Below are 18,976 nucleotides of genomic sequence, written 5' to 3'. Positions count from 1 at the left end.
GGGAGATGTATACTGGTGGAAGCCCCGTGCTCACAGTAGTGAAATGAGGGAACAAGCCATGCCTCTTTATCACGCTGTTATGTGCTGATTATGTTCGAGACAACTTCCGGAGCATTGCCAGAATCGGTGTCACTAAAATGAAATCACTTGATCTAGCAAATTCGTCGAAGCTTGGCCAAAAGTTACGTCTTGTCTGGTTTCGCAACTGTTGTGCTCGGGACAGGTCATGCTCTGGAAGTGGTGACATTCGGACTGTTTGCATTGCCCTGAGCATGGGCATTTATCATCACGTTGGAACGGAGAGCTGAAGACTGAGTGAGAAAATTGGTGCGAAGCAAATCTTCAATACGATGTAGGGTTATCATTCATTTACGGCCGCCTATGCCATCTCTAAGCCATGCCACACCTGCTGTTTCCATACGTCTGCGTCCCCATGCGCGCTTTTGATGCCTCCTAATTTTGAGACATCAATGTGGCGTTGCACTGTACAATCAGTTCTACCCGTGCATTACCCACTCAGCCCTGAACCACTTGCCCGTACAACAGCTTTGCTCGCTCACCCATCTGCTTTGCACCTCGTACTCAATCCTCCGACCGCGTGCATTCGTGGTCTTCGCCCAATTCGTACTCCGCATGGCAGTGAACGCACTCGACGAGATACTATCCCGAGAAGGCCTCCTGCGCATGCGTAGCAGCGCCCACATCGCTCGTGTCTCCATGTCCAGAAGGCGCAGCTCCAGTGTTGATTGGGCTGAATGATTGAGCTTGCTGCGCTTGACTATCGGCAGAGTCATCGGCCTGCGTCATCTCAGGCTCTTGCTGCGCCTCTGATGGATCATCTTCAGGGCGCGCATGAGCATCGCGGGCTGGCACAGCCGTGGAAGCTCGCGCTACCACGTCGTCCAAATCGGGATTGGGAGACACACGCCAGTCAAATTCTTGGTTGAGGTCTGACGGCACGTGTGGCTCGGTATGAGGATGACGGTCGGCAATGGGATCGTTCGTGCGGCTCGTGGGCGCGAACGGGGGCTCGAAGCCATCGTGCTGGTTCGAAGGACGCAGGAGATGTTGCGGTACATCATCAGCCCGAGCTGTCGTTGCACCACGGAAGCCCGCGTCTCCACGACCTTGCCTCTCGATGCCCGGCAAGCGGGTGCCTGCTTGATAGCTCTGAGCATGCCAAGGCTGTTGGAGTGCAGGCTGCTGATTGTAGAGCGAGCCAGTGCTGCCAGTTTGCTGCTGTGAACCAGCAACCTCTGGCCAGTTTGAAGACATGGTGTGTGCAGAGGTGAAAGGGTCGTCTCGAGCACCAGTCGCAGCGTTGGAGGTCCAGTATGCGCCGCCCCGGATGCTCGGTACTGCAGGCGGGTTATAGGCAGGATCGCCAGGAATGTTCGAGAGCGCTGCCAACCCAGCCGCACGAGAAGGCGCCCGAGATGCAGCATCACTGCCGTCATGCGTGTCTGAGTTTGCGTAGCTCGAGCCGCGCCATGTCGGGGCTGATGACCCAGCAGGACGAATACCCGCATTGTGGTTGCCATACAAGCCTGAGCGAGGCAGAGGGCTGGGCTGGAAAGCGCCAGATGGATCACCGACCGTAGGTCTTGGCAAGGACGTTGCGCCATATTGACCGATAGCTGGTGGTTGGTTGTGGAAAACGTTCGAGTACGGCTGACTCGAAGGTGTCTGCGTGAGTGGGTTCTGCACTCGAGTGCCTTGCTGGTGAGGCGTTGGAGTATTTGGTACATTGAACGTACTTGTACTCGACATTCCTGGCTGTTGTGAAGCCGATGCCATTGATTCCGCTGCTCTGCGCCGCTCCACCTCTGCGCGCTGCACCGGGTTTAGGAAGTCAGGGTGCCCGTCGATTGGCATACGATTTTCGTAACCGTAGCTGGAGCCCCTAGCAGTCGGTCCGCCTTCGGGGTTGCTGAAATTGCTCATCCCTAGACGCTTCTGCTGGCTTTTCGTCAGGGGTGAGGCGGCCGGCCTCGTCGGAGTTGTGATTGGCAATGCGTGTGCCGCTTGAGGAGCTGCGGGCCCATTGTGCGGTGCAGCTGCTGCTGGTGCGGAAAGGGCACCAGATGATAGCCCTGGTGCTGCTCTACTCGAGACGTTGGTGGTCTCGTCGTCAGAGCTCTGGGAGACATTCGAGTAGGTCCTCTTCTTAGGCGCCATGATGTCGGTAATAAGAAGAAGAGAGGCGAGAGTGTGTTATATGTAGTCTAGTGCTGAGTGTGGAGCGTCGAAGTCGGCGGCCGAAACGTTGATGTGTGTATAGAAGAAGTCGAGGTTCGATCCAATGTTCGAATATAAGAGGTTTGTGCGATTGCTCGAGGGCTGCTGTTCACTGGTCCCACAATCACCCGCAATCGAAGCAAAGCCGGAAGTGAATAGCAAAGCTTGAATGTTTGCTACTTCTTGTTCACCATGGTCTGACGTATGCTCCCCTATTCTGAAGGGAAGCAAGCGACATAGATCCGCCATGAGATAATCACTCCAGGGCTTGGGGTGTACCAACGAAAGAGGGAGCTGCACTTCGCTGCTCGTGATGATCGAGACGTGTGCTTCTGAAGAGGCGAGTGAATGTTGAAGCCAGATTGGCGAAGCATGCCAAGATAGGATTGTTATGGGTGGCCTCTTTGCTCTGTACACCAATAGGTCTCCTAGAGTTTCTCCAAGCGGGCTGATGTCTAAGCCAAGCGAAGACCTGTCGATCAAGGTATGAAAACATGAGGTCAGGAAAATGTGCTTAGCACAGTATGTAAGCAGTAGTGAGCAGGCGAACCTGTCTGCTGGTGGATCTGAGCGCGCCGGCGTCCTGGATAAATACGATCTCGAATGTTTGCTCGCGCTCCTAAAGTCATTGCTCCCATGACTGTATGCTTTCTTTTCTGATGGCATTTTCACAAAGCAGTGGCTTTGTGTACGGTGGATGTCTCGAAACTTCGATACAAAACACGCGCCACTGACAACTAGAAGTCGGCAGCGCAGCTATATTTGACTCTTCGGTCTTCCCATGTGCCGCTGTAAGTTCTAGAGCCTGCCACGTATGACTCTGGCCGGCAAGCATATGCCAAATAAGGACGATAGAGGTCCAAGGTAGTGGCAAGAGTGCGACCCAATGTGCTTACAGGATACTCGATTGACTTGTTGTCCCGTGCGCCGGTGATTTGTTTTCCCTCGAAACATAAGGTATCCAAGCTATACTCTTCGCAGGCCACGACATAAAGAAGTTAGTGGAATCTTCCAAGGCTCGAGTCCAGCCGAACACTTTTGTGCAGCATGCATGGAGAGCGACACTGGTTGTCTGTTTGAGGGAATCGACTAAACGGCTACAATGCAGACACGTGCGTGCCTCGTGTTGGTCTCGTCTCGTATGCTGAGTCTTTGCCGACTATGTCGGTTGTGCCTGCGGATCCCTCTCAAGCTCCGAGTGATGACCGTGAAAAGCTCCTTTGAAAACACTTCGCCGGGGCAGAAGTGAAACTTCACATCCATACAAAGTCGACAGAACTATTTCGGGTCATGCGATATCTCACAATGGCCCGTCGAAGATCTGCAAATCGATATCACCAAGGATGTAGTCTTTCCAATTCTCCATTGCAGGGGTACCGTACAGCAATCGTGTCGCGTCGGGGTTCCTTCTATGCTTGACCAGCTTGCGAGGCGTCAAGAGATTGCGTCGACCGGCGAGCCACGTCTTTTCTAGATCAAGTTTGTACGGGCGCTCATCTTGACTGTGCAGGAAGTTATCGATTTGCACGCCATGCAGGTGCATGTTAACACCTCCCCATTTCGCCAATCGTCCCGAGTTGTGGAGCAGAACATTGTCGAGCAGAAGCAATTCTCGAAGTGTGCTGCGCACAGTGCTCAGAAAAGTTGTGATACCCTTCTCTGTAAACAACCATCCGCGCAATTCCAGTGACCTGAGTGCTGTGAAATGGACAGGGAATAGCGAGTTCGCGAGGAACAGCCCACCATTCCGAAGTACATCGTCAGTGTCGAAATATTCGACTCCCATAGTGGTCGCAAGCAGACCGCCGTCTTCGGCTATGAGTTCCAGAGACCCCAGTGTGGCCGAGCAAGCTTGTAATAACGGCCGTACAAAGCTCTTATCTTGACAGTAGTAGATAAATTCAGCAATTCTCTTTTCTGCTGTCCAGCCATGCCAGATATTCAAGGGCAGCTGTAAGGATCTGAGGCCAGCCAGCTTTTCAAAGGGGTCATCGTCACTGAGCAGAAGGTCGAAGTTCGTATCCAAGGGAACAGCAAGTCTGGAGTTGTAGTCATGATCATAACCCTTGTACATGTCCGAGTCCATGTCATATGGGTGATCGCTAATAGAGATGCTCTGTAAGGCCCCGTGAGAGCTATAGCAGCACATTTCGAGGAGGAAGAGAAAATCTGGCCAGGTAGATTCATTTTGAGTCTCCAAACCGCGAATGGTGGGCGCTAGCATCTTGCCGAATAGACGATAACGCAGATCGGCGAAATTTTCGCCTGCGCGGGCTAGATTGCGCCAATCTCCCATGCGTACGTGACGCAGTTTCGGCAGGCTGGAGAACAAGAACTCGAACAAAGTTTTGGGCAAGTCGCTTTCGTAAATATCGTTCTGGGTTTCGAATGCCATAGCATATTCGAAAAGACCTTGGTACAGGATGAAGGTTGGATCTCGCCTATGGGTTTTCGACTCTGGTGGCCCTGGGAACATATGCCTCTGGTGCTCGGGTGTGGCATCTTTCATGCGAAGCCACAGATCGCGATATGCTTCACTCCTGCCTGAAAGATCATGAGTAGAAAAAGCTTCGATTTGTTCGTGAACCAAATCTGTGTAGTTCGAAGGTTCGTCTGCTACATCAACATCGTAAAAGCTCGCGTCGTACAGAAGGGTAGTCACATGCTTGCTGAAGTAGGGATGCTCTGCAACATCGATCAAGCGCGCTATAGCCTCTGCGCGTGCCGCATAGACGACCTCCGTGATGAGAAAAGGCGAGCTATGCTCGCGGAAGTCGCGACAAACGAGCCGACAGCTTGCAATATCTGCGCGTTGGTCCAAGAAGGAGAATATCCTCGCAAGAAGCTCTACAGGGATGGTCGAGAATGGACAGAGTTCTACGATTCCCGAAGTGCTCGACATCTCCAGCATGCGTCCTTCGCTGCCTCGCCTCAATATGGAGATCTGATGGCGAGCGTCTGCAAGCTCCGCTTTGAGGCGATCAATTTCCAGCTCATGTTCAGATCGGTAACCATTGGCAACATTTTGTGCGGGCCGCAGAGCTGGGAGCTTGCGAGCGACGACCGATTTTGGAGCACACGTTGCGTGACGTTGAACGTGATCATCTGTCAGGCTCAGGAAGACCATGCGTTCCCGAAATCTCTCCACCATGTATGCATCCTCCAACGATTCCACCAATGCTCTGGCCGCGCTGATGGATTTGCAAACAAGGAATTTCTCAGTGAAATCGTACATTTGACCCTCCTCCTCATTGATAACGCTCCTGCTCCGGAAGAGGTCAACTTTCTCCAAATGATTGCCACCGAGGAATGCGACTGCGTTGTCCCAGCGTTTCTCTTCGAAGAATTGTGGTAGATGGCTGGAAGCTCTGAGTTGTTTCAGATTCGGGAAGCTACGCTGAAGCGTGAAGAGATCCTTGTAGCCATAAAGATCGTCGACTTGGACCGAGCTAACAGATTCAGCTTGACGGCGTGTGAGTACGCGGCCTGCGAACTGTTCAACCGCGTGGCAATTGGTGAAGTGAAACGTGTACTGCTTGTATGGGGTCTGCAAGGCTTCGGCGTATATCGTCCGACATACTTGGAGAAGCTTGAGGGGGAAAGTAGTACTCCCATGGAGTTTGGCCAAGCCACCCACTTTCGCAGGGCCGAACTGTTTCATTTGACTGGCCAAAACATCTTTGCACTCTTCACAATCTTCGCGGACATGACCAGAATCTCGCTGTGTTTGCACCCACTCCCCAAAATCGCATAAGGAGGTGTAATCGCCAGCTTCAAGGTCGCGGATCGGTCGCAGACATCTGGAATGCCTCTGCTCGTAATCGGCTCCGCCTACGTCGTTCGGGCAATGGCAACCAAAGTGGAACTGGCCGGATTCTGCAGACGCGTTGCACCTTTTACTCAGTGCATAATATCGATCCCAATCATCATATTGACAGATGGCGTACGTGTTCTTGCGGTACTCTCGTACTTTCTTGTTGCCGGGCCAATTTAGTGTCGTTAGACCGCTATGATAGGGGAGCCATCTGTCTGATGATTCACATTCGCGGGACAACACATGTATAAGGCCGCTGCCGAAGACATGAGAGTAGATAGTCTTGCGTATGGCTTGGGGTAGTCGGAAGAATGGCGCGGACAATTGAGGATCCGCGTTCTTGGAGTCGACAACCGCATCTTCTGGTCGTATGGCCGGTGGTCCCTTCATGCAGCGAAGTTCATCACGAAGGTATGGATAAGCCATGATTACACCGAGATGGCTTCTGTGAACAGGAATCACGGAGCCGGCCACCAGGGGCTTATCATTTGAGACGCGTGAAGTTAGACGCGCGCGCCTGCCAAGGATCACGGGCCTCGAGACGAGGAGCCCGAAGTCAATTCACGTCATCAGAAACTTGCACAAAATCTTGTGCTCGTTCACAAACACATCTTGCAGCGATGGCCGACTACGACAGCGATTCTTCAGGCGCAGACGACATTGAGACTAACGTGCTGCTCGGCTATGTCTCGAAGGAGTCTACAGTCGACGATTTCTCCCAACTTGGTGGACATCCGGTACGACAACCAGAATGAGACACATCCAAGTCGTTGGCTAAGAGTTGGATACAGATATGGCTAGATGGGAAGAGTGTCCCTGATGGGGCTCTCGCAAAGTGCAAAGTCTGCAATGGTCTTATGAATTTACTCCTTCAGCTCAACGCTGATCTGCCAGATCGATTTCCTGGCCACGAGCGGAGATTATATGTGTGGGCTTGCAGAAGAAAGGCATGTAGAAGGAAGGACGGCTCTGTCAGAGGGTTCAGGGCGACCAGACAGACCGCTGTCAAGGCAGTGTCTGCTACTGCTGGCACTACGAAGGAAGACAAATCAGCTCCCGCACCACAACCTGCCACGAATCTGGGCGACACACTATTTGGCGTCAAGTCAACGTCAAGTGCACAGGCGAACCCGTTTGCCGCACCTGGGAGCAGCAGCTCTGCAAACGCCAATCCATTCGCCTCAGCCTCATCGCTGGCCGCCAGACCACCCCAGAAGCCAGCAGAGCCCACGCCCTCAGAAAGCCTTCCTCAAACTTTCGCAGAAAAAGCCCGTCTAGCCTCACCAACAGAGGACGAGCTGACACAACCAGTCGGTCCCTCCCAACCCTGGCCCGAGATTTCCGCGTTTCCAGAACCTTACCCTACCTACTACATCGATGCCGACAAAGAGTACATCGATGCCACACCCGCCAACGACATTCCGCAGAACGTTCGCGTCGACAATGTTGAAGGCAGCAGCGCAGCTGGCGAGAAAGACATGAAAGATGCTTTCGAATCGAGCATGGACAAGACATTCCAGAAGTTTGCAGATCGCTTATCACAAAACCCCGAACAAGTTCTGCGGTACGAATACGATGGGCAGCCTTTGCTGTATAGCAAGAAGGATGCCGTGGGCAAGCTGTTAGACCCGAACCCTTCGCAAGGTAAAGACGCTAAGGTCAAAGTTGTAGGAGGGGCGAGTGGAGGCAAGATCCCAAGGTGCACGAATTGTGGAGCGGAAAGAGTGTTCGAGTTGCAATTGACGCCGCACGCTATCACGGAGCTTGAGGCTGAGGAATTGGGCCTGGATGGGATGGACTGGGGAACGATTCTGCTGGGAGCTTGCTCGAAAGACTGCCAGGCACGAGGGAAAAAGGAAGGCGAGGTTGGCTACGTTGAGGAATGGGTAGGGGTGCAATGGGAGGAGCTGGAAGTCAAAAAGGCTTGAGCATGAAGAGCACGGATGGGACAAAATTGAAGCTGTCGAAGTTCTATCTGCCCTTGACAAGGCGCCAATCGCCGTCGTCTACGATGCTGTTAGTGGGTAGCTCGCACTATCTTCGCCTTCTGCAGCAAGATTTCTCGATCGAGGGTAAGACCCCACTATCAAGGCTCTTGACACCGCCTCAAGCCGATTGGAATGACTGATGCGAGCTGAAGTATGCTGAATACTGCAACGCTTTGAGCATTGCTATGCAGAATATGGCAATAGGACTTATGATGTGCCTCGGACCGATTGATTGAGCAACGCTGAACTTGTCCTGCGAGCAATTCTAAGTATGTCTCGGAGGGTCTGTTGAGTGCGGTCCAGTCGCCTACAACTCGTTCCTGATTGCCATGTGCCCAAGAGGCTTTGGGCGGCAGCATAAGGTGCGGCACACCAGCCTACTAGCTTTTCTAGCCGTATGTCGTACTTCAGGCCTCATCGCCATCATCTTCATGCCATCAAATCATGCCAGACCTGATCACGGTCCGCTTTTAGTCATCCCAACCTGAACGCCGCGCTGCCCATGTCATAGTAGGGGTATCAAGCCCAGTCTCCACTCTCATCTATGCTGGCTGCTCATATGCCCTCTTGATCATCCTTGAGAACTGGTCAAATTTGACGGTCTCCCTCTGCACCACACTGCGTGCCTCGTTCTCCTTGTTCAGAGGCACCTTCACAGTGTTGCCCTCAATAGTCCAGCCACAGACCTCCTTGATGAAGCCCTCGAACTTGCCGCCAGAAATGTTCAGCCATGACTCCAACACGTCGCGGCCAACTTCTTGCATGCATTGTGAGACAACAACGGCGATTCTAACGCGCATGGTGTCTTCAAACCCGGCGACATCTGCGGTCAGGTCCGCGTAGGTGTCATCATCGGATAGTGTCTCCCAGAATTGCGAGTATTGTGCGTTGTTCAGTTGGCTGTGTAGGACGCCGAGATGTTGAACGATTTCGGCGAGGGATCCTGAAGCCGGGGGTCCTGATGTTGCCGTCTTTTGCAGAACGTGAGCTGGGAGAAGAGACAGACATAGGCTGTAATCTGGTGAGGGGAAAACGGTGAGGGCCTTGACGAGGATGTTGGTGATGGTCTCGTCGCGGGCGAGGTGCGGGTTGAATTGGTACCTAGAATCGGGAGCAGAATGTGTCAGTGGATGTTCGCATCCTATAATCTGATATCGCGCTCGAGTATCATGAAGAAGGAGGGAGAGGTGTTCAGTTAGAGCTAATATACATGCGCTTCAAGGCCTTTTTGGGGCTCAGGTAATAGGAAACGTGGAATGTTTATTCATCTTGTATCCATCTCCCTCCTCATCATAGGAAAGTGGTGTCCACTCACAGTTTTAGAAGCGCCAGATTCGCGTAGCTATCGTAGAGCTGATTTTCGCATTGTGAAGCAACGTAGTCCTGGAAAACGCCGGTCGTCTCTGGGTTGTAGCGGTCGAGGCCGTTCAAGATCGCGTCAATGTTCTCCGGTCGGTCCGGGTAGTAATCGAAGGCGACGCCCATGTTTGCGGATATGGTGAGGTCGAAATGTGTTCGGCGGGCGCGGTCACAGAAATGGAAGTTGAAATTCTGTGCCCGCAAAGTCGACGATCACGTGTTGAGTGCCTGGGGCATTAAGGCCATCTTTCCACCGCTCTCACACTTCGCTTCCAAGACTTTGATGTCGCGTGATGCCAAATGGAAGTGCACTCGCGAGCAAGTCTGCTTGGTCTACCAAGAGAGCTACGCGATGAGATTCTATCGCACGTTCTCATCGCTCCTGTCGAACTTTCCACCCTACACAAGTCATGGCACAACTACAAAGAAGGCGTCTCTGCCTATCCTCCTGCAATATGCAGAGTGAACAGGCAACTCCGTGAGGAGTCGCTTTCCAGGTTCTACTCCGGTAACACATTCATGGCTCAGATCTCTGCTGAAGGTCTCTACGATGCTTTTCATCGCTGGATTCACGGCGTTGGCAGAACTCAAGTGCAACATATCCGCCACCTCGAACTTCGCGGCTGGGTACAGATCCCGTTCGGCCATATGGTGCAGAAGAGATGGCTCGTAGCTCTGTTCGACTTGCGTTCGGGCACGATGAGGATCGGAGACGAAACAGTCTTGGCCAGCACTGCACAGCTCAGTCCCGTGAAGGAACTGGAATTCGCGTTTGCGGAACTCGTCCGAATGAGGAACGGCAAGCCATTTGGAGCACTAGAGCTGGAAGAACTGGTTGAAGGATTCCATGACCTCTGCATAGCATGCTGATCGAAGTCATCAGCTGCACGTCTGTTCGCAGGTACTGCAAGGGACGCTTCCGATCGCAAATGAAGTCCCATTGTCACCGGGTACATTACACGGTATCGCAGCAACGATCGAAGCGTGACTGCACTCGCGTCTGCAGGTCTACAATTTGAGAAGAAACGCTCGACGCCTGTATTCTAGATTCTACAGGAGTACGGCACAAAGCCGTTTCTGAACCCTCACAGACTCATTCAATCGGCCAGACGCATGATGCGGCGTAAGAAGAACGCCATCTCGATGCTACTAGCCCATTGTCGGGTCTACGAGATCATAATACATCATCTGGATCAATACCCAAGTTCAACAGCTTCTTCCGGGCTGAGATCTGATCCAATTCTGCCTGTACCAGCTTCTTGCGAGCTCTCGCCTCTTCATAATCCAACATGGCAAGCTTCATCTGCATCTCACGCTTCCTCATCCCAGTCTGCAACCCTGGTGCATCAACGATCTGCACTTGATCTGCAACTGTCGTCAAGGTCTGATCCGAACGATTCTCCCTCTGTAGCACTTCTGCCAGGCTGGCATTCGGCTCTGCATGCAGAGCCATTTCGACGTCAGCTGCATCACCTGAAGGAGACGTTCTGGCTCCTGTGACTGGACTTCCATTGCTGTCTGCACGAGCTCGGTCAGGGTTCGCAGCCGCACTTGGCTTGCTGACCGACCTGTTCAGCATATTGAAGGCCGCCGGGCGATCATCGAGCGACATTTCCCTTGTCCTGGTATTAAGATCTGGAGAAAGAGGTGCTGCACCTGGAACCACTTGTCTGTTGTTCACCATATTCATCGCAACCTTGACATCTGCTTTATACAATGCACGCCCACCACCATATCGAGCTACCTGCTGTTTGACAGCCTCGCGAAGGACTTGCGTTGCAAATCCTGGTCTGCCAGAAGTCTGCCACGAAAAGTTTCGCAGCGCTTCGAGCAACTCGGTCGACCAATCATTCGGCATCTTCGCAGTTCCTATAGCGGCACCATCTATCCAGCGCGGACGGATGTCATCCGGGACGACAGTTTCTACAGTGGCGTTCCATTCGGACTGCATCTCATCAATGAGATTTTGTCGTTGCTGTTTACCCTTGAGACTGAGCTTCTCAAACCTCCAACCCGAGTCACCCGGTCGGGGTCCTTCACTTCGTTTCTTTTTCTTCGCAGATGGTAGATCAGGTGAAGGTGCTTTCGCTTTCCGCTTGGCTGCACTGGTCGGCCTTGCACCAAGATCGATGTCACTTTCCAGGATGGGGAAGTCCGCACCAGTGTCGACATCGCTTTCCGGGATTGGGTAATCGACATCGTTTTCATGTTTTGATCTCGCTCGGGTTCGATGCGAGGGACCAGCAACGCCTTCCCAGTCGTCGTCGTATTCAACAGCTTCATCGGAATCGGAATCAAAGTCTGGATCCGCCTCTTCCTGCATTGCGTTGATCTTATCGACTCTTGCTTGATTCCGTTGCGTCTCTGTCTCGGTACGCGGCGTGGGGGCCACATCGGACGTGATATAAGGCAACTCGGGAGCATCTGGCTGTGCAGCATGGTCTCGCGAAATTTGCTTCACATGCTTTGGCCGGTAGTTCAATCTCGGAGAGCTCTGTGCGAAAGCCGGCACACCTTCATCGGGCTCGATCAGAGACTCGGTATCGTCTGACGAGATACTCTGAATCGAAGGCTGTTTTCTTAGTTGCTTCCTTGTAGGACTCACTATTGCAGTTGCTGCTTTGGCCTTGTCTGCCTCGACCGGAGCCTGCGCTTTCGCCTTCGGACTGGTACGCTGTGGTACGCCAAATGCTGGCACCACAACCCTTGACGGTGGACTCATGCGGCCAAAAGTTTGAGAGGTCGAATTGACTCCCTCAGCTATCTCCCCTTCCTCGGGACTACTGGCCTCCGAGTTCCCGATGAACAACGGAGAAGAGAGCGCAGACGTGCCACCGGTGGTCATCGGTGCTGTCGGTGGACGCTGCCGTTGCTCTTGGTCCGAGCCACGCCTATGATTCTCCTCGTCGCGTTCAATTTGCGTATGGGTCTGTAAATGCTCTGCGTCCAGCTGCGCGGCAAGCGCTCGTTCAAGTTCCTCGTCGTCACTATTGGACGTCCATCTCTCTTTGCGCTTTGCAGCTTCAGCGACCCACTGCCGATGCCTTTCTCTAGCTTCCTGCTCGTAATCTTCCTTGGATTGCACCTGTGTATCCGGCGTGCCTGGTTCTACCGATGGAGATGTGAAAAGCCTGCGCCACATAGAAGCCTGACTGTCCGGAATCGAAGCTGGAGTAGGGGCATCATTAACGACGACCGATGCTGCTTGAGCATGACTTGTTTTCGGAGCAAAGACCTGTTGTTTCGGCATGAATACCGATGCCATGCTAGTTGACTTGAGAGCTTTCTTGTGTGGCACAGTTTTCGCGCTGCCGCCCGCTAAGGTGAACTGCTTTGGCCTTCCATCAGGGTAGTAATAGCTGTTTCGTGGAGCCATAGAGCTCGCGCGAGGTATGTCTACCACCTAGTATACGTTTGAAGTCTTACTGATGGTACTATTGTGCTATACTATAGACCGAAACTAGTACTATTATCTAATAAAGTAGTTCCAAAGATTTAAAGTAATTCCAAAACTTATAGAAAAGGTACTAAAAGAAACAGCTTATGCAGCGGCTTTTATAGCTTTCCTGCAACCTAGCGTAGCTCGCTGACCGAGCTGCAGCCAATCGCATAAATGCCAAGATACACATCTCGGCTGACTCACAACATAGCGCGTAGAGATAAGAAGCTATTGGAAGAAGTTGCAGAAGTTTCCACTTCTTCGCCACGAAAGTTGCGTACTTTGTGTAACTCGAAAACAAGGCAGAGAAGTTCGCTCGGAAAAAGCTTGGGATTTCGAGAACTTCTCGGAGAAACGGAACTTGGAAGCGAGGTTGGCGAAGCTGAGCTAAGCTAGACTCAATTTTTGATAGAGATTTGATGGGGCGATTGATAGGGGCGAAGAAAGAGGATGTTTCACGTCTGTAAGATGGGATGAGAAGGGGAATGGGAGATATTAGGAGACACGTCCAGATACGATACGAAAACAAAAACTCAAAGCAACCTGAAAGTATCACCGCCTCGCTATGCAATATGCAATAAACCAGCAACACGACCTACACGCCTCTCACCCACAAGCCTCACCCCCCTCATGCTCATGATACCTCAAACACATCCCCCTCCCCATCCAAGGCTTACACCCACTCCCATCATGCTGCAACCCTCCCTCCATCCCCAACCCCTCCACACCCCCACCTCCATTCCGTCTCAAACACTCCCCACAAAAAGCCTTCTCACAACTACAACACTTATCCCCACTAACACCCGGCTTCAACAGCGTTCTACAACCCTCACAAGCCCTACTCGAACTCCAACTCCGAGGTCTCCAAGCCACAAGACTATGCCGTTCAATCGCTTCAGGACCCGGTCGTTTTAATTTCACGACTAATTCGCGGAGGAAACGAGGATGCCAGTCATCTTTGTGAGTTTCGAGAAGTTTGTCCGTTTTTTTGTAGGCGAAGAGGTCGAGGATTAGGGTTCGGAGGGGGGAGGAGTCGCGGATGTTGTCGTAGAGGATCCAGGTGTCGGAAGGGGTGGGGACGGAATTTGTGGATTCGGAGAGGCGGGCGATGGTGCTGAGGATGTGGTTGCTGAGAGGTGTGGTGAGGAGGCGGTCGCTGAGGGAGTAGAGGTCTAAGAGGAGGAAGTATTTGGGACTGCCGGCGTGGTTGCGGAGGTCGCCGTCTAGGTGGACGTCGTAGAGAGCTGGGTGGTGGTGTGAAAGGGCGTTGCTGGTGCCCAGGCGGACGATTTGGCCGCCGTGGTCTCGGATGTAGCCTGTACTGCGACCGAGAGTAGCATCGTGGCTGGCGGTTGGTTGGGTTGTTAGAGTTCCAGTGTAGAGCCACTGGAGGAACCACTCAAATGATTCGGGCTTTTCCTCTGGGAGACGCACTGTCTGCTCCATGCCTTCGGCGAAAGTGCTGTTGAGTGCTGCAGCGAAGAAGGGACTTGCTGATGTGAGCAGTTCTTTATGTACAAGGAACTGCGTCTGGGGTCGAGTCTTGTTGCCAGCTTCTCCAACGATGACCGTTGCTGTTCCAGTGAAATTGCGGAAGGATGTTCTTAGAAGTGGTCGCACTGGTGATCTACCTGCTCGCACTGTTCTTCGAGGCACAATCGGCGAGTCTTGTTCGCCTTGCCGAGTCGATGAAGATGTGTCACTCGGTACAGGAGAGGGTATCTCCGTCGGCGGTATGCCGACATGGTGAGTGGAGACTGACATGGGAGGTCCAAAATTGTTGGGAGGTGTGAGAGGCGCAGGAGGCAGTTGACGAAACCACACGGGTGTTTCTATTGAATCCAGATTGGTAGGTGCTTGGAGACTGTACGGAAGCAGACCTGAGTGGCGTCGCTGGTCTTGCGTGAGAGCTTCTTTGTCTCAAGGTGTGTGATTCAGTGCCCAGAGTTGATGCAATGCAAATTTGTCCTGCAAGTCAATAATTCACAGCAATAGGTGTGGGAAAGCGTCAAACGAGTGTTCGCAATACAGACGATGAAGGGTCACCTTGGGGTTAGTAGCTTTGCCAGAAGACAAACCTGCAAGCAGATATGCCCGTCGCACCAATGCAGATGCATCTTGAGTCTGCACTGCCGTCTCGTCTTTGTCGCATTCGGCCATGTGAGATCAAACAGACGCCCGTCGCATGCCGCATGCAGAACAAGTCAAGGCACGTCGCAAGCAGAACAATGCATTGAATCATCAACCACGCCTGCAATGCCGCTCGCCGCGAAACAAAGTGCAATAATGGAAGGAGAATACTCACCGTGCGTGGAACAATGTAAGAAGTGTTGGAAACTGCGTTGTTGACGATACCAAAAAGTTGCATTACGTGGTTTGCCTGCCGACGGGTGTTCGCAGCAAGCGAAAGCACCGATCCTGTGGAATGTGTGAGCGGCACGTGGCAACAGTCAAACCTCCACTTTTCTGCATTCCATAACCAATTTGGCTATTTTTCGAACGATCCCGCCGGAAATGCCGCTGCAAAAATACCTAACGCCGCTCCATGCTCATACGAAAAGCCGTAAAGTCGTGGCATTGGATGCGTAAAAGCCAGCCGCGTTCGTTCATGTCACTGAGACATTCGTGTTTCATCGCCTAAATTTCGCCGATCGCAAGTAGTAATCATGCGCCAGTGAAAGTGTCTTCGACAAGAAAGTGGTTGTTCGTGAGACACCATATTTGTGCCAGGTTCGCACAGCGCGCTTTAGGTTGCGAAGATTCTACCTCGGCATGATGGAGTTGGAGTTCTTGCTCGATTCTCCGAGGCGAGAGTACAGCATGTAGAGCGCCATTTGGTTGCACTCTTGTGTTCCAGTGATGGTGACGAGACGCTCGTTGTTGTTGTCTTGAGGCTCGTTGATCTTGATGACGCTGCCAGAAAGCTGCCTAATTTCATTGATCTTGGCACCGCCCTTTCCAATGATGGCACCGACCATGTCGTTGGGAATGAATATTTGCTGCGTAATGGGCTGGCCGGGGACCATGCCTTGCATCGGTTGTTGCGGTGGGCCGGCGTGCTGGGGGGCAGGAGCAGCATGGCCATATGGCTGAGGCTGGTGTGGATGTGGCCCAGCGCCAGCGTATGGCTGACGAGGAGAGCCAGCACCGTAGTGCACAGGAGCCACTGGTTGTTGTGGATAAGCTGGCTGGCCGTGCATGTGAGGAGGGCCATATGGTGCTGGTGGTCCGCGAGGTGGTGGTCCGTTGTGGCGGCGGTTGTGATCGGGATGTCCTACTTGTCCGCCGGCGTGCTGAGGAACATACGGGACGACTTGCATGCCGCCTGGGACAACACCCTGCGGTCCTCCATGGCGTCCAGCGTAGTTGGAAGCTGCTGGGCCGCCGAAGCGATCAGTCAGCTGCTCCACGAGAGTGCTGCCCACGTAGTAAGTAGCGATGTGCACGGCATCAGCAACGCCGAGTACGACGAGGGAGCGCTCAGTGGACAGTGGTAGGCATGACTCGGAAGCATTGAGACGTGCGCCCGATGCTTCTTGAATTTCGCGAATGCGCACACCCTGCTTGCCGATGATGGAGCCAATGAGGATGTGGGGGATCAGAAGGCGTAGAGGATAGGTCTTAGACTGCGGAGTGGAAGGCTCCTCGAGTGGCTCCTGGTTGAGGGTGCGGATGATGAGGCCAAAGGCCTTTGCGACGGCATCCACATGGCCGCTGACCGTAAGGACGCGCTCGACGGCACCACGTGTGTATTCGCTCACGGTGCATTTGGCACCAGCGAGCTTGCGAATCTGACTGACATTCTCACCGCCCTTACCAATGACGGTTGCGGCCTCAGCACTAGAAATGATGGCACGAACGTGCAGCCACTGCGACTCATCTTGCTGATGATATGGCTGCACCGCTTGAGGCGGAGCACGAGTGTCAACTTGGCCGTTGTGTTTCTGGTCCGGAGCCGCGGCAGTAGGAGCCGTGGATGAGCCATCAACCACAACGCCGTTGGTGGGTGCGTCGGGCACAACGGTGTCGCCCTGCTTGTCGGGAACGTCCGGCTTCACATCGGCGGCTGTATCGTCCTCTGCAGTGGGCTTCTGCTCCTCATCCTCAGCTTTGATGAGTGGTTCTTCCTGAGGAAGTGTCGACTGAGCCAGCTCTTCAGCATCTGCGTCGTCCTTGATGACCTTATCCAGAGCTGGGCGCTTGGCCTCTGGCTGATCTGTGGGTCCCGATGGCGATGATGGCTCTTCGAGCGGACGCTTTTGGGTGGCAACCGGGGTCTCTTGTGGTGCTTCGGCCATTGTGGACGGTGTGTTGCACAAGAAAATAACAGAGATTGGATATCGGTCAGAGCAATGCTCTTAGTATAGCTTTCTCTTGATTGATATGGCTGTCTGTCTTGCCTACGTACACTGCAGAGCTCGTGGTGGGAAGTGTGCGGCGCGGTGCAGTGTACTCGAAGCAATGGGTGGTGATTGTGGTGGTGAAGCGATATCTGAAGCGGTCAAGAGAATCGAGTGTGAAGCGGAGTATGACCGGACTTGTGCAGTGCTCGTGATCGCTGGGGCGCAGAAGAAAGGTCTGCAGTGCAGCAGCGGGGCTATGATGGCGCGCAGACGAAGGAGAAGAGCTGTGTCTTGGGTGGTGGGTGGTGGTGTTGATGCAGTCGAAGGAGTTGGTGACGCTGGAAAGACTAGCCGGCGGGCGGAGTTGGTGGTGGTGGAGGAGTTTTGGCTGTGGGAAGAGTGGGTTGGTGGCGGTGATGCGGAAAAGAGGTCGATCGTGGTTGGCAAGCTGCGGGAGTGTGCAGGGCTGCTTGCCGTACTTAGCCTTGGAAAGAAAGTCGCTCGTGTGAGGGTGGGCGATGAAGGAGAAAGTTCAAGTCGCAAACCTGAAGTCGCAGAAATGAGGGTGCCAAGCCAAGCTCCTTCCCCGGCTTGCAACTTGCGTCACGCTTTGGTGAACCTGAAACGCAGCGCCGTTTCCGATGTGCTGGAAGGTGCCATCACGCGTCAATATCGACAACTGCGAGTCGTGATCAACGGGACGAATTCACCTACGTACGCAACGTCGTTCATCGCTGTACTGGATGGCGGTGCTGTACTACGGCGGTGAGCGGAGGTCCGCGCGAGGCCGTACAGCTACACGTATCTCTTATGCCGGCTTGTGCTACATCAAAAATAGCTCCTTGCTGCCTGCCATAGAAGACATTGAAGCAGGGCAGCAAGGGCGTTTGTGCCTGACAATTGCATCGTCACCTGTAACTAACCCACTGACACTTGACTGATGATTGCTGACTCGCGAGCCGGTGCTTCTACAGCGTTGCCGGCTTAACCACAATCTCGTCAATCATTAGGGCAAGCCACTGAGACAAGATGCTCAAGTTTCGACTTGACCGAAGGATAGATTAACTACTGAAAAGCATGTGGGAGCCGGATCTGACCTCACTTTTCACTTTCTTGTCCACAGGGAAGCGCGTACGGGCTCGACTGGCACGTACAATCTCCTGCGAAGACACCATCTGCACACCAGTGACTCTCGTCCAAGCGCTAGCCATGACAGTCAAGCGGAAGCCCAGATATGGTGAAGTGAAGGCGAAATCGTTGAGATGCTGTGCACATTGTCTGCTTCATACAGAAGGAACGAAGTAAAGGCAGCAGCAAAGGTCCAACTGAAGACTGCAAGTGCCAACGTCTCTGCCTCACACCAATTGACAAACATCCGCGCCGCGCGGCCGACTTCATCACCTCTCGCTGTCAACTTTCCTCTGCTCCGTCCCACTCGCTGGTCACTGACGCCAACTTCAAACCAATAACACAACTCCGCTTCAGCACTACCAAGAGCCATGAATCCGCTCCATCAAGCTGTCGTGGAACCGGGAAGTACGTAAAGCTTTTGCCGTCTCGCACCTTCTGTGACTGACTCCCGGACAGACACGGTCCCGAGCGCTGCATCGACCGAGAAGCCAAAAGTGGGCTGGCTTCCTGGACCTATCGCCCGAACTACGCAACCGAATCTATGAGTATGCGTTGCTATCACCACCAGGCTCATTGCGGGTCCATTGTCTTCAGGACACCTGCAGACGAGCCTTCGACTCCCGCGATCCCTTGAGTCCCAACCTGCTCGCCACGTGCCGCCAAA

At 53.3% G+C, this 18,976-nt stretch overlaps 8 protein-coding genes across 8 annotated transcripts; 2 read left to right on the top strand and 6 right to left on the bottom strand.

The window, feature by feature from the left end:
- Positions 1 to 660: 660 nt before the first annotated feature.
- RHO25_010672 (uncharacterized protein) lies at positions 661 to 2,178 on the bottom strand (the record flags this gene model as incomplete). The annotated part of the gene is made up of 1 exon (XM_023602426.2): positions 661 to 2,178. The coding sequence occupies one exon, from the start codon at positions 2,176 to 2,178 to the stop codon at positions 661 to 663; it is 1,518 nt and encodes a 505-aa protein (XP_023451473.1).
- A 1,360-nt stretch (positions 2,179 to 3,538) lies between these two features.
- Positions 3,539 to 6,478, bottom strand: RHO25_010671 (uncharacterized protein; the record flags this gene model as incomplete). Its single annotated transcript, XM_023602427.2, has 1 exon — positions 3,539 to 6,478. The coding sequence occupies one exon, from the start codon at positions 6,476 to 6,478 to the stop codon at positions 3,539 to 3,541; it is 2,940 nt and encodes a 979-aa protein (XP_023450630.1).
- Positions 6,479 to 6,672: 194 nt separating this feature from the next.
- RHO25_010670 (uncharacterized protein) lies at positions 6,673 to 7,980 on the top strand (the record flags this gene model as incomplete). Its single annotated transcript, XM_023602428.2, has 2 exons — positions 6,673 to 6,789; positions 6,844 to 7,980. The coding sequence occupies 2 exons, from the start codon at positions 6,673 to 6,675 to the stop codon at positions 7,978 to 7,980; spliced, it is 1,254 nt and encodes a 417-aa protein (XP_023451469.1).
- A 602-nt stretch (positions 7,981 to 8,582) lies between these two features.
- On the bottom strand, positions 8,583 to 9,525 carry RHO25_010669 (uncharacterized protein; the record flags this gene model as incomplete). Its single annotated transcript, XM_023602429.2, has 2 exons — positions 8,583 to 9,141; positions 9,356 to 9,525. 2 exons carry the CDS (start codon positions 9,523 to 9,525, stop codon positions 8,583 to 8,585), a joined length of 729 nt encoding a protein of 242 aa, XP_023451470.1.
- A 174-nt stretch (positions 9,526 to 9,699) lies between these two features.
- RHO25_010668 (uncharacterized protein) lies at positions 9,700 to 10,269 on the top strand (the record flags this gene model as incomplete). Its single annotated transcript, XM_023602430.2, has 1 exon — positions 9,700 to 10,269. One exon carries the CDS (start codon positions 9,700 to 9,702, stop codon positions 10,267 to 10,269), a length of 570 nt encoding a protein of 189 aa, XP_023451556.1.
- Positions 10,270 to 10,573: 304 nt separating this feature from the next.
- On the bottom strand, positions 10,574 to 12,775 carry RHO25_010667 (uncharacterized protein; the record flags this gene model as incomplete). Its single annotated transcript, XM_023602431.2, has 1 exon — positions 10,574 to 12,775. One exon carries the CDS (start codon positions 12,773 to 12,775, stop codon positions 10,574 to 10,576), a length of 2,202 nt encoding a protein of 733 aa, XP_023450945.1.
- A 901-nt stretch (positions 12,776 to 13,676) lies between these two features.
- On the bottom strand, positions 13,677 to 14,602 carry RHO25_010666 (uncharacterized protein; the record flags this gene model as incomplete). Its single annotated transcript, XM_065603310.1, has 2 exons — positions 13,677 to 13,715; positions 13,760 to 14,602. 2 exons carry the CDS (start codon positions 14,600 to 14,602, stop codon positions 13,677 to 13,679), a joined length of 882 nt encoding a protein of 293 aa, XP_065459382.1.
- Positions 14,603 to 15,600: 998 nt separating this feature from the next.
- On the bottom strand, positions 15,601 to 17,136 carry RHO25_010665 (uncharacterized protein; the record flags this gene model as incomplete). Its single annotated transcript, XM_023602433.2, has 1 exon — positions 15,601 to 17,136. The coding sequence occupies one exon, from the start codon at positions 17,134 to 17,136 to the stop codon at positions 15,601 to 15,603; it is 1,536 nt and encodes a 511-aa protein (XP_023450943.1).
- Positions 17,137 to 18,976: the final 1,840 nt, after the last annotated feature.

This window comes from Cercospora beticola, chromosome 7 (assembly GCF_033473495.1).
Source record: "Cercospora beticola chromosome 7, complete sequence".
Taxonomy (NCBI): Eukaryota; Fungi; Ascomycota; class Dothideomycetes; order Mycosphaerellales; family Mycosphaerellaceae; genus Cercospora; species Cercospora beticola.
Note: the sequence above shows the minus strand (reverse complement) of the source record. Positions and strands in the feature narration are given on the sequence as shown.